Raw genomic sequence first — 14,128 nt, 5'->3', positions numbered from 1 at the left:
GTAACACAGTAGTAGTAGTAACACAGTAGTAGTAACACAGTAGTAGTAACACAGTAGTAGTAACACAGTAGTAGTAACACAGTAGTAGTAGTAACACAGTAGTAGTAGTAACACAGTAGTAGTAGTAACACAGCTGTGGTAGGAGAGCGTCACATCGACGTGGTTGAAGAGGTAGAAGGAGTCAGGTTCTTTAAACTCCGTCTGTCAGAGGTAGTAACACAGTAGTAGTAGTAGTAACACAGTAGTAGTAGTAACACAGTAGTAGTAGTAACACAGTAGTAGTAGTAGTAACACAGTAGTAGTAGTAACACAGTAGTAGTAGTAACACAATAGTAGTAACACAGTAGTAGTAGTAACACAGTAGTAGTAACACAGTAGTTGTAGTAACACAGCTGTGGTAGGAGAGCGTCACATCGACGTGGTTGAAGAGGTAGAAGGAGTCAGGTTCTTTAAACTCCGTCTGTCAGAGGTAGTAACACAGTAGTAGTAGTAACACAGTAGTAGTAGTAACACAGTAGTAGTAGTAACACAGTAGTAGTAGTAACACAGTAGTAGTAACACAGTAGTAGTAGTAACACAGTAGTAGTAGTAACACAGTAGTAGTAACACAGCTGTGGTAGGAGAGCGTCACATCGACGTGGTTGAAGAGGTAGAAGGAGTCAGGTTCTTTAAACTCCGTCTGTCAGAGGTAGTAACACAGTAGTAGTAGTAGTAACACAGTAGTAGTAGTAACACAGTAGTAGTAGTAACACAGTAGTAGTAACACAGCTGTGGTAGGAGAGCGTCACATCGACGTGGTTGAAGAGGTAGAAGGAGTCAGGTTCTTTAAACTCCGTCTGTCAGAGGTAGTAACACAGTAGTAGTAGTAACACAGTAGTAGTAGTAACACAGTAGTAGTAGTAACACAGTAGTAGTAGTAGTAACACAGTAGTAGTAGTAACACAGTAGTAGTAGTAACACAGCTGTGGTAGGAGAGCGTCACATCGACGTGGTTGAAGAGGTAGAAGGAGTCAGGTTCTTTAAACTCCGTCTGTCAGAGGTAGTAACACAGTAGTAGTAGTAACACAGTAGTAGTAGTAACACAGTAGTAGTAGTAACACAGTAGTAGTAACACAGTAGTAGTAGTAACACAGTAGTAGTAACACAGTAGTAGTAGTAACACAGCTGTAGTAGGAGAGCGTCACATCGACGTGGTTGAAGAGGTAGAAGGAGTCAGGTTCTTTAAACTCCGTCTGTCAGAGGTAGTAACACAGTAGTAGTAGTAGTAACACAGTAGTAGCAGTAACACAGTAGTAGTAGTAGTAACACAGTAGTAGTAACACAGTAGTAGTAGTAACACAGCTGTGGTAGGAGAGCGTCACATCGACGTGGTTGAAGAGGTAGAAGGAGTCAGGTTCTTTAAACTCCGTCTGTCAGAGGTAGCAACACAGTAGTAGTAGTAACACAGTAGTAGTAACACAGTAGTAGTAGTAACACAGCTGTGGTAGGAGAGCGTCACATCGATGTGGTTGAAGAGGTAGAAGGAGTCAGGTTCTTTAAACTCCGTCTGTCAGAGGTAGTAACACAGTAGTAGTAGTAACACAGTAGTAGTAGTAACACAGTAGTAGTAGTAACACAGTAGTAGTAGTAACACAGTAGTAGTAACACAGTAGTAGTAACACAGTAGTAGTAGTAGTAACACAGTAGTAGTAGTAACACAGTAGTAGTAGTAGTAACACAGTAGTAGTAACACAGTAGTAGTAGTAACACAGTAGTAGTATTAACACAGTAGTAGTAGTAACACAGCTGTGGTAGGAGAGCGTCACATCGACGTGGTTGAAGAGGTAGAAGGAGTCAGGTTCTTTAAACTCCGTCTGTCAGAGGTAGTAACACAGTAGTAGTAGTAGTAACACAGTAGTAGTAACACAGTAGTAGTAGTAACACAGTAGTAGTAGTAGTAACACAGTAGTAGTAGTAACACAGTAGTAGTATTAACACAGTAGTAGTAGTAACACAGTAGTAGTAGTAACACAGTAGTAGTAGTAGTAGTAACACAGTAGTAGTAGTAACACAGTAGTAGTATTAACACAGTAGTAGTAGTAACACAGTAGTAGTAGTAACACAGTAGTAGTAACACAGTAGTAGTAGTAACACAGCTGTGGTAGGAGAGCGTCACATCGATGTGGTTGAAGAGGTAGAAGGAGTCAGGTTCTTTAAACTCCGTCTGTCAGAGGTAGTAACACAGTAGTAGTAGTAACACAGTAGTAGTAGTAACACAGTAGTAGTAGTAGTAACACAGTAGTAGTAGTAACACAGTAGTTGTAGTAACACAGCTGTGGTAGGAGAGCGTCACATCGATGTGGTTGAAGAGGTAGAAGGAGTCAGGTTCTTTAAACTCCGTCTGTCAGAGGTAGTAACACAGTAGTAGTAGTAGTAACACAGTAGTAGCAGTAACACAGTAGTAGTAGTAACACAGTAGTAGTAACACAGTAGTAGTAGTAACACAGCTGTGGTAGGAGAGCATCACATCGACGTGGTTGAAGAGGTAGAAGGAGTCAGGTTCTTTAAACTCCGTCTGTCAGAGGTAGTAACACAGTAGTAGTAGTAGTAACACAGTAGTAGCAGTAACACAGTAGTAGTAGTAGTAACACAGTAGTAGTAACACAGTAGTAGTAGTAACACAGCTGTGGTAGGAGAGCGTCACATCGACGTGGTTGAAGAGGTAGAAGGAGTCAGGTTCTTTAAACTCCGTCTGTCAGAGGTAGTAACACAGTAGTAGTAACACAGTAGTAGCAGTAACACAGTAGTAGTAGTAGTAGTAACACAGTAGTAGTAACACAGTAGTAGTAGTAACACAGCTGTGGTAGGAGAGCGTCACATCGACGTGGTTGAAGAGGTAGAAGGAGTCAGGTTCTTTAAACTCCGTCTGTCAGAGGTAGCAACACAGTAGTAGTAGTAACACAGTAGTAGTAACACAGTAGTAGTAACACAGTAGTAGTAGTAACACAGCTGTGGTAGGAGAGCGTCACATCGATGTGGTTGAAGAGGTAGAAGGAGTCAGGTTCTTTAAACTCCGTCTGTCAGAGGCAGTAACACAGTAGTAGTAGTAACACAGTAGTAGTAACACAGTAGTAGTAGTAACACAGTAGTAGTAGTAGTAACACAGTAGTAGTAGTAGTAACACAGTAGTAGTAGTAACACAGTAGTAGTAGTAACACAGTAGTAGTATTAACACAGTAGTAGTAGTAACACAGTAGTAGTAACACAGTAGTAGTAGTAACACAGTAGTAGTAACACAGTAGTAGTAGTAACACAGTAGTAGTAACACAGTAGTAGTAACACAGTAGTAGTAGTAACACAGTAGTAGTAGTAACACAGCTGTGGTAGGAGAGCGTCACATCGACGTGGTTGAAGAGGTAGAAGGAGTCAGGTTCTTTAAACTCCGTCTGTCAGAGGTAGCAACACAGTAGTAGTAGTAACACAGTAGTAGTAACACAGTAGTAGTAGTAACACAGTAGTAACACAGTAGTAGTAGTAACACAGCTGTGGTAGGAGAGCGTCACATCGACGTGGTTGAAGAGGTAGAAGGAGTCAGGTTCTTTAAACTCCGTCTGTCAGAGGTAGCAACACAGTAGTAGTAGTAACACAGTAGTAGTAACACAGTAGTAGTAGTAACACAGTAGTAGTAACACAGTAGTAGTAGTAACACAGCTGTGGTAGGAGAGCGTCACATCGACGTGGTTGAAGAGGTAGAAGGAGTCAGGTTCTTCAAACTCCGTCTGTCAGAGGTAGCAACACAGTAGTAGTAGTAACACAGTAGTAGTAACACAGTAGTAGTAGTAACACAGTAGTAGTAACACAGTAGTAGTAGTAACACAGCTGTGGTAGGAGAGCGTCACATCGATGTGGTTGAAGAGGTAGAAGGAGTCAGGTTCTTTAAACTCCGTCTGTCAGAGGTAGCAACACAGTAGTAGTAGTAACACAGTAGTAGTAACACAGTAGTAGTAGTAACACAGTAGTAGTAGTAACACAGCTGTGGTAGGAGAGCGTCACATCGATGTGGTTGAAGAGGTAGAAGGAGTCAGGTTCTTTAAACTCCGTCTGTCAGAGGTAGTAACACAGTAGTAGTAGTAACACAGTAGTAGTAACACAGTAGTAGTAACACAGTAGTAGTAGTAACACAGTAGTAGTAACACAGTAGTAGTAACACAGTAGTAGTAACACAGTAGTAACACAGTAGTAGTAACACAGCTGTGGTAGGAGAGCGTCACATCGATGTGGTTGAAGAGGTAGAAGGAGTCAGGTTCTTTAAACTCCGTCTGTCAGAGGTAGTAACACAGTAGTAGTAGTAGTAACACAGTAGTAGTAACACAGTAGTAGTAGTAACACAGTAGTAGTAGTAACACAGTAGTAGTAGTAACACAGTAGTAGTAGTTATACAGTAGTAGTATTAACACAGTAGTAGTAGTAACACAGTAGTAGTAACACAGTAGTAGTAGTAACACAGTAGTAGTAACACAGTAGTAGTAGTAACACAGTAGTAGTAGTAACACAGTAGTTGTAGTAACACAGTAGTAGTAACACAGTAGTAGTAGTAACACAGCTGTGGTAGGAGAGCGTCACATCGATGTGGTTGAAGAGGTAGAAGGAGTCAGGTTCTTTAAACTCCGTCTGTCAGAGGTAGTAACACAGTAGTAGTAGTAACACAGTAGTAGTAACACAGTAGTAGTAACACAGTAGTAGTAACACAGTAGTAACACAGTAGTAGTAACACAGCTGTGGTAGGAGAGCGTCACATCGATGTGGTTGAAGAGGTAGAAGGAGTCAGGTTCTTTAAACTCCGTCTGTCAGAGGTAGCAACACAGTAGTAGTAGTAACACAGTAGTAGTAACACAGTAGTAGTAGTAACACAGTAGTAGTAACACAGTAGTAGTAGTAACACAGTAGTAGTAGTAACACAGTAGTAGTAGTAACACAGTAGTAGTAACACAGCTGTGGTAGGAGAGCGTCACATCGATGTGGTTGAAGAGGTAGAAGGAGTCAGGTTCTTTAAACTCCGTCTGTCAGAGGTAGTAACACAGTAGTAGTAGTAGTAACACAGTAATAGTAGTAGTAACACAGTAGTAGTAGTAGTAACACAGTAGTAGTAGTAACACAGTAGTAGTAGTAACACAGTAGTAGTAGTAACACAGTAGTAGTAGTAACACAGTAGTAGTAGTAGTAACACAGTAGTAGTAGTAACACAGTAGTAGTAGTAACACAGTAGTAGTATTAACACAGTAGTAGTAGTAACACAGTAGTAGTAACACAGTAGTAGTAGTAACACAGTAGTAGTAGTAACACAGTAGTAGTAGTAACACAGTAGTTGTAGTAACACAGCTGTGGTAGGAGAGCGTCACATCGATGTGGTTGAAGAGGTAGAAGGAGTCAGGTTCTTTAAACTCCGTCTGTCAGAGGTAGTAACACAGTAGTAGTAACACAGTAGTAGTAACACAGTAGTAGTAGTAACACAGTAGTAGTAACACAGTAGTAGTAACACAGCTGTGGTAGGAGAGCGTCACATCGATGTGGTTGAAGAGGTAGAAGGAGTCAGGTTCTTTAAACTCCGTCTGTCAGAGGTAGTAACACAGTAGTAGTAGTAACACAGTAGTAGTAGTAACACAGTAGTAGTAACACAGTAGTAGTAGTAACACAGTAGTAGTAGTAACACAGTAGTAGTAGTAACACAGTAGTAGTAGTAACACAGTAGTAGTAGTAACACAGTAGTAGTAGTAGTAACACAGTAGTAGTAGTAGTAACACAGTAGTAGTAGTAACACAGTAGTAGTAGTAGTAACACAGTAGTAATAGTAGTAACACAGTAGTAGTAGTAACACAGTAGTAGTAGTAGTAACACAGTAGTAGTAGTAACACAGTAGTAGTAGTAACACAGCTGTGGTAGGAGAGCGTCACATCGATGTGGTTGAAGAGGTAGAAGGAGTCAGGTTCTTTAAACTCCGTCTGTCAGAGGTAGTAACACAGTAGTAGTAACACAGTAGTAGTAACACAGTAGTAGTAGTAGTAGTAACACAGTAGTAGTAGTAACACAGTAGTAGTAGTAACACAGTAGTAGTAACACAGCTGTGGTAGGAGAGCGTCACATCGATGTGGTTGAAGAGGTAGAAGGAGTCAGGTTCTTTAAACTCCGTCTGTCAGAGGTAGTAACACAGTAGTAGTAGTAGTAACACAGTAGTAGTAGTAACACAGTAGTAGTAGTAACACAGTAGTAGTAGTAGTAACACAGTAGTAGTAGTAACACAGTAGTAACACAGTAGTAGTAACACAGTAGTAGTAACACAGTAGTAGTAGTAACACAGTAGTAGTTGTAGTAACACAGTAGTAGTAACACAGTAGTAGTAACACAGTAGTAGTAGTAGTAGTAACACAGTAGTAGTAGTAACACAGTAGTAGTAGTAACACAGTAGTAGTAGTAACACAGTTGTAGTAGTAACACAGTAGTAACACAGTAGTAGTAACACAGTAGTAGTAACACAGTAGTAGTAGTAGTAACACAGTAGTAGTAGTAACACAGTAGTAGTAGTAACACAGTAGTAGTAGTAGTAACACAGTAGTAGTAGTAACACAGTAGTAGTAGTAACACAGTAGTAGTAGTAACACAGTAGTAGTAGTAGTAACACAGTAGTAGTAGTAACACAGTAGTAGTAGTAACACAGTAGTAGTAACACAGTAGTAGTAACACAGTAGTAGTAACACAGTAGTAACACAGTAGTAGTAACACAGCTGTGGTAGGAGAGCGTCACATCGATGTGGTTGAAGAGGTAGAAGGAGTCAGGTTCTTTAAACTCCGTCTGTCAGAGGTAGTAACACAGTAGTAGTAGTAGTAACACAGTAGTAGTAACACAGTAGTAGTAGTAACACAGTAGTAGTAGTAACACAGTAGTAGTAGTAACACAGTAGTAGTAGTAACACAGTAGTAGTATTAACACAGTAGTAGTAGTAACACAGTAGTAGTAACACAGTAGTAGTAGTAACACAGTAGTAGTAACACAGTAGTAGTAGTAACACAGTAGTAGTAGTAACACAGTAGTTGTAGTAACACAGTAGTAGTAACACAGTAGTAGTAGTAACACAGCTGTGGTAGGAGAGCGTCACATCGATGTGGTTGAAGAGGTAGAAGGAGTCAGGTTCTTTAAACTCCGTCTGTCAGAGGTAGTAACACAGTAGTAGTAGTAACACAGTAGTAGTAACACAGTAGTAGTAACACAGTAGTAGTAACACAGTAGTAACACAGTAGTAGTAACACAGCTGTGGTAGGAGAGCGTCACATCGATGTGGTTGAAGAGGTAGAAGGAGTCAGGTTCTTTAAACTCCGTCTGTCAGAGGTAGTAACACAGTAGTAGTAGTAGTAACACAGTAATAGTAGTAGTAACACAGTAGTAGTAGTAGTAACACAGTAGTAGTAGTAACACAGTAGTAGTAGTAACACAGTAGTAGTAGTAACACAGTAGTAGTAGTAACACAGTAGTAGTAGTAGTAACACAGTAGTAGTAGTAACACAGTAGTAGTAGTAACACAGTAGTAGTATTAACACAGTAGTAGTAGTAACACAGTAGTAGTAACACAGTAGTAGTAGTAACACAGTAGTAGTAGTAACACAGTAGTAGTAGTAACACAGTAGTTGTAGTAACACAGCTGTGGTAGGAGAGCGTCACATCGATGTGGTTGAAGAGGTAGAAGGAGTCAGGTTCTTTAAACTCCGTCTGTCAGAGGTAGTAACACAGTAGTAGTAACACAGTAGTAGTAACACAGTAGTAGTAGTAACACAGTAGTAGTAACACAGTAGTAGTAACACAGCTGTGGTAGGAGAGCGTCACATCGATGTGGTTGAAGAGGTAGAAGGAGTCAGGTTCTTTAAACTCCGTCTGTCAGAGGTAGTAACACAGTAGTAGTAGTAACACAGTAGTAGTAGTAACACAGTAGTAGTAACACAGTAGTAGTAGTAACACAGTAGTAGTAGTAACACAGTAGTAGTAGTAACACAGTAGTAGTAGTAACACAGTAGTAGTAGTAACACAGTAGTAGTAGTAGTAACACAGTAGTAGTAGTAGTAACACAGTAGTAGTAGTAACACAGTAGTAGTAGTAGTAACACAGTAGTAATAGTAGTAACACAGTAGTAGTAGTAACACAGTAGTAGTAGTAGTAACACAGTAGTAGTAGTAACACAGTAGTAGTAGTAACACAGTAGTAGTAGTAACACAGTAGTAATAGTAGTAACACAGTAGTAGTAGTAACACAGTAATAGTAGTAACACAGTAGTAGTAGTAACACAGTAGTAGTAGTAACACAGTAGTAGTAGTAACACAGTAGTAGTAGTAACACAGTAGTAATAGTAGTAACACAGTAGTAGTAACACAGTAGTAGTAGTAACACAGTAGTAGTAACACAGTAGTAGTAGTAACACAGCTGTGGTAGGAGAGCGTCACATCGATGTGGTTGAAGAGGTAGAAGGAGTCAGGTTCTTTAAACTCCGTCTGTCAGAGGTAGTAACACAGTAGTAGTAACACAGTAGTAGTAACACAGTAGTAGTAGTAGTAGTAACACAGTAGTAGTAGTAACACAGTAGTAGTAGTAACACAGTAGTAGTAACACAGCTGTGGTAGGAGAGCGTCACATCGATGTGGTTGAAGAGGTAGAAGGAGTCAGGTTCTTTAAACTCCGTCTGTCAGAGGTAGTAACACAGTAGTAGTAGTAGTAACACAGTAGTAGTAGTAACACAGTAGTAGTAGTAACACAGTAGTAGTAGTAGTAACACAGTAGTAGTAGTAACACAGTAGTAACACAGTAGTAGTAACACAGTAGTAGTAACACAGTAGTAGTAGTAACACAGTAGTAGTTGTAGTAACACAGTAGTAGTAACACAGTAGTAGTAACACAGTAGTAGTAGTAGTAGTAACACAGTAGTAGTAGTAACACAGTAGTAGTAGTAACACAGTAGTAGTAGTAACACAGTTGTAGTAGTAACACAGTAGTAACACAGTAGTAGTAACACAGTAGTAGTAACACAGTAGTAGTAGTAGTAACACAGTAGTAGTAGTAACACAGTAGTAGTAGTAACACAGTAGTAGTAGTAGTAACACAGTAGTAGTAGTAACACAGTAGTAGTAGTAACACAGTAGTAGTAGTAACACAGTAGTAGTAGTAGTAACACAGTAGTAGTAGTAACACAGTAGTAGTAGTAACACAGTAGTAGTAGTAGTAACACAGTAGTAGTAGTAACACAGTAGTAGTAGTAGTAACACAGTAGTAGTAGTAACACATTAGTAGTAACAGAGTAGTAGTAACACAGTAGTAGTAGTAACACAGTAGTAGTAGTAACACAGGGTAGTAGTAGTAACACAGGGTAGTAGTGGTAGTTGATAGTTAGTAGTTGTAGTAGTGGTAGTAGTGGAAGTTAGTAGTGGCAGTAGTGGTAGTTGTAGCAGTTGTAGTGGTATTTGTAGTGGTAGTTAGTAGTAGTGGTAGTTGTAGTAGTTATAGTAGTTGGTAGTGGTAGTTGTAGTAGTTAGTAGTAGTTAGTAATGGTAGTTAGTAGTAGTAGTGGTAGTTAGTAGTGGTGTAATCCTCACGCTGATGATGCAAGCGTCCTTGTGATTGCTAGAGTAGTTACAGTAGTTATAGTGGTAGTTGTAGTAGTAGTGGTAGTTAGTAGTTATAATAGTAGTGTTAGTAATGTTATCCTCACGCTGATGATGCAAGTGTCCCTGTGATTGCTAGAGTAGTAGTTACAGTAGTAGTAGTGGTAGTTGCAGTGGTAGTAGTGGTAGTTGTAGTAGTTAGTAGTAGTTAGTAGTAGTAGTTAGTAGTGGTAGTTAGTAGTTGTAGTAGTTAGTAGTGGTGTAATCCTCACGCTGATGATGCAGGCGTCCTTGTGATTGCTAGAGTAATAGTTACAGTAGTGGTAGTTGTAGTAGTAGTTGGTAGTGGTAGTTGTAGTAGTTATAGTAGTTTGTAGTGGTAGTGGTAGTTAGAGTAGTAGTTAGTAGTTATAGTAGTTGGTAGTGGTAGTTGTAGTAGTAGTTAGTAGTGGTAGTTAGTAGTGGTAGTTAGTAGTGGTAGTTAGTAGTTGTGTAATCCTCACGCTGATGATGCAGGCGTCCTTGTGAATGCTAGAGTAATAGTTACAGTAGTTGTAGTGGTAGTTGTAGTTATAGTAGTAGTTAGTAGTTGTAGTAGTGGTAGTTAGTAGTGGTGTAATCCTCACGCTGATGATGCAGGCGTCCTTGTGATTGCTAGAGTAGTAGTTAGTAGTTGTAGTGGTAGTTGTAGTAGTTAGTAGTAGTTAGTAGTGGTAGTTAGTAGTGGTAGTTAGTAGTTGTGTAATCCTCACGCTGATGATGCAGGCGTCCTTGTGATTGCTAGAGTAGTTACAGTAGTTATAGTGGTAGTTGTAGTAGTAGTGGTAGTTAGTAGTGGTAGTTAGTAGTTGTGTAATCCTCACGCTGATGATGCAGGCGTCCTTGTGATTGCTAGAGTAGTAGTTACAGTAGTTGTAGTGGTAGTTATAGTAGTTAGTAGTAGTTAGTAGTGGTAGTTAGTAGTGGTAGTTAGTAGTTGTGTAATCCTCACGCTGATGATGCAGGCGTCCTTGTGATTGCTAGAGTAGTAGTTAGTAGTTGTAGTGGTAGTTGTAGTAGTTAGTAGTAGTTAGTAGTGGTAGTTAGTAGTGGTAGTTAGTAGTTGTGTAATCCTCACGCTGATGATGCAGGCGTCCTTGTGAATGCTAGAGTAATAGTTACAGTAGTTGTAGTGGTAGTTGTAGTGGTAGTTATAGTAGTAGTTAGTAGTTGTAGTAGTGGTAGTTAGTAGTGGTGTAATCCTCACGCTGATGATGCAGGCGTCCTTGTGATTGCTAGAGTAGTTACAGTAGTTATAGTGGTAGTTGTAGTAGTAGTGGTAGTTAGTAGTGGTAGTTAGTAGTTGTGTAATCCTCACGCTGATGATGCAGGCGTCCTTGTGATTGCTAGAGTAGTAGTTACAGTAGTTGTAGTGGTAGTTATAGTAGTTAGTAGTAGTTAGTAGTGGTAGTTAGTAGTGGTAGTTAGTAGTTGTGTAATCCTCACGCTGATGATGCAGGCGTCCTTGTGATTGCTAGAGTAGTAGTTAGTAGTTGTAGTGGTAGTTGTAGTAGTTAGTAGTAGTTAGTAGTGGTAGTTAGTAGTGGTAGTTAGTAGTTGTGTAATCCTCACGCTGATGATGCAGGCGTCCTTGGGCTGCCCGCTGGCGGTGACGTAGCAGCCCACGGGGAATCCGGGGTTACAGAAGAGCTTCCCCTCGTCAACGTGGTAGCACCACGTCACCGGCATGTTGTCCACGATCCTACAGGCGGCGCACACACACACACACACCATGTACAGGCGGCGCACACACACACACACCATGTACAGGCGGCGCACACACACACACCACGTACAGTCTCACACACACACCACGTACAGTCTCACACACACACCACGTACAGTCTCACACACACACCACGTACAGTCTCACACACACACCACGTACAGTCTCACACACACACCACGTACAGGCGGCACACACACACCACGTACAGGCGGCACACACGCCACGTACAGGCGGCGCACACACACACACGCCACGTACAGGCGGCGCACACACACACACGCCACGTACAGGCGGCGCACACACACACACACACACCACGTACAGGTGGCGCGAACACACACACACCACGTACAGGCCGCGCACACACACACACGCCACGTACAGTCTCTCACACACACACACCACGTACAGGTGGCGCACACACACACACACCACGTACAGGCCGCGCGCACACACACACGCCACGTACAGGCGGCGCACACACACACACGCCACGTACAGGCGGCGCACACACACACACGCCACGTACAGGCGGCGCACACACACACACGCCACGTACAGGCGGCGCACACACACACACGCCACGTACAGGCGGCGCACACACACACACGCCACGTACAGGCGGCGCACACACACACACGCCACGTACAGGCGGCGCACACACACACACACACACCACGTACAGGTGGCGCGAACACACACACACCACGTACAGGCGGCGCGAACACACACACACCACGTACAGGTGGCGCGAACACACACACGCCACGTACAGGCGGCGCACACACACACACACGCCACGTACAGTCTCTCACACACACACACGCCACGTACAGGCCGCGCGCACACACACACGCCACGTACAGGCGGCGCACACACACACACACGCCACGTACAGTCTCTCACACACACACACGCCACGTACAGGCGGCGCGAACACACACACACGCCACGTACAGTCTCTCACACACACACACACCACGTACAGGCGGCGCACACACAAACACCACGTACAGGCGGCACGCATACACACGCCACGTACAGGCGGCGCGCACACACACACGCCACGTACAGTCTCTCACACACACACACCCCCGTACAGTCTCTCACACACACACACACCATGTAGACGTCTCTCACACACACACCACGTAGACGTCTCACACACACACACCATGTAGACGTCTCTCACACACACACCACGTAGACGTCTCACACACACACACCATGTAGACGTCTCTCACACACACACACCATGTAGACGTCTCTCACACACACACCACGTAGACGTCTCACACACACACACCATGTAGACGTCTCTCACACACACACACACCATGTAGACGTCTCACACACACACACCATGTAGACGTCTCTCACACACACACACCATGTAGACGTCTCTCACACACACACCATGTAGACGTCTCTCACACACACACCATGTAGACGTCTCTCACACACACACCATGTAGACGTCTCTCACACACACACACACACCATGTAGACATCTCTCACACATACACACGCCACGTAGACGTCTCTCACACACACACCATGTAGACGTCTCTCACACACACACCATGTAGACGTCTCTCACACACACACCATGTAGACGTCTCACACACACACACCATGTAGACGTCTCTCACACACAGACCATGTAGACGTCTCTCACACACACACCATGTAGACGTCTCTCACACACACACACCATGTAGACGTCTCACACACACACGTAAACGTCTCACACACACACACACACCATGTAGACATCTCTCACACATACACACACCATGTAGACGTCTCTCACACACACACACCATGTAGACGTCTCTCACACACACACACCATGTAGACGTCTCACACACACACACCATGTAGACGTCTCTCACACACACACACCATGTAGACGTCTCTCACACACACACCATGTAGACGTCTCTCACACACACACACACACCATGTAGACGTCTCTCACACACACACACACCACGTAGACGTCTCTCACACACACACCATGTAGACGTCTCACACACACACACCATGTAGACGTCTCTCACACACACACACCATGTAGACGTCTCTCACACACACACCATGTAGACGTCTCTCACACACACACACACACCATGTAGACGTCTCTCACACACACACACACCACGTAGACGTCTCTCACACACACACCATGTAGACGTCTCACACACACACACCATGTAGACGTCTCTCACACACACACACCACGTAGACGTCTCTCACACACACACCATGTAGACGTCTCTCACACACACACCATGTAGACGTCTCACACACACACACCATGTAGACGTCTCTCTCACACACACACCACGTAGACGTCTCTCACATACACACCATGTAGACGTCTCTCACACACACACCATGTAGACGTCTCTCACACACACACCATGTAGACGTCTCTCACACACACACACACCATGTAGACGTCTCTCTCACACACACACACACCATGTAGACGTCTCTCACACACACACACCACGTAGACGTCTCTCACATACACACCACGTAACGTCTCTCATACACACACACCATGTAGACGTCTCTCTCACACACACACCATGTAGACGTCTCTCACACACACACACACACCATGTAGACGTCTCTCACACACACACCATGTAGACATCTCTCACACATACACACCAAGTAGACGTCTCTCACACACACACCATGTAGACGTCTCTCACACACACACCACGTAGACGT

General features: G+C 42.9%; 1 protein-coding gene and 1 long non-coding RNA gene across 4 annotated transcripts in view; one reads left to right on the top strand and one right to left on the bottom strand.

Annotated features, from left to right (window-relative positions):
• LOC142908102 (uncharacterized) overlaps positions 1 to 14,128 on the top strand; it is a 228,097-nt gene that overhangs the window by 91,144 nt on the left and 122,825 nt on the right. The gene's annotated exons all lie outside the window — the stretch shown is intronic.
• The window catches only part of LOC116957163 (transmembrane 9 superfamily member 2-like), a 77,613-nt gene that overhangs the window by 47,182 nt on the left and 16,303 nt on the right, over positions 1 to 14,128 (bottom strand). The window contains exons 2-3 of one of the 3 annotated variants that reach the window (XM_076058318.1): positions 11,227 to 11,356; positions 3,065 to 3,590 (exon numbers count right to left, since the gene is read on the bottom strand). In XM_076058318.1, the coding sequence (XP_075914433.1) occupies positions 3,429 to 3,590; positions 11,227 to 11,356 (292 nt within the window). In that variant the 3' untranslated portion in view covers positions 3,065 to 3,428. Of the gene's footprint in view, positions 1 to 3,064; positions 3,591 to 8,444; positions 8,700 to 11,226; positions 11,357 to 14,128 lie in introns of those variants that run through there. The other 2 variants (XM_076058317.1, XM_032979144.2) reach the window with 2 other exon arrangements.

Source organism: Petromyzon marinus (assembly GCF_048934315.1).
Source record: "Petromyzon marinus isolate PM22_M1 ecotype Great Lakes invasive population chromosome 70 unlocalized genomic scaffold, UKy_Petmar_22M1.pri1.0 chr70_unloc.2, whole genome shotgun sequence".
Lineage (NCBI taxonomy): Eukaryota > Metazoa > Chordata > Hyperoartia > Petromyzontiformes > Petromyzontidae > Petromyzon > Petromyzon marinus.
Note: the sequence above shows the minus strand (reverse complement) of the source record. Positions and strands in the feature narration are given on the sequence as shown.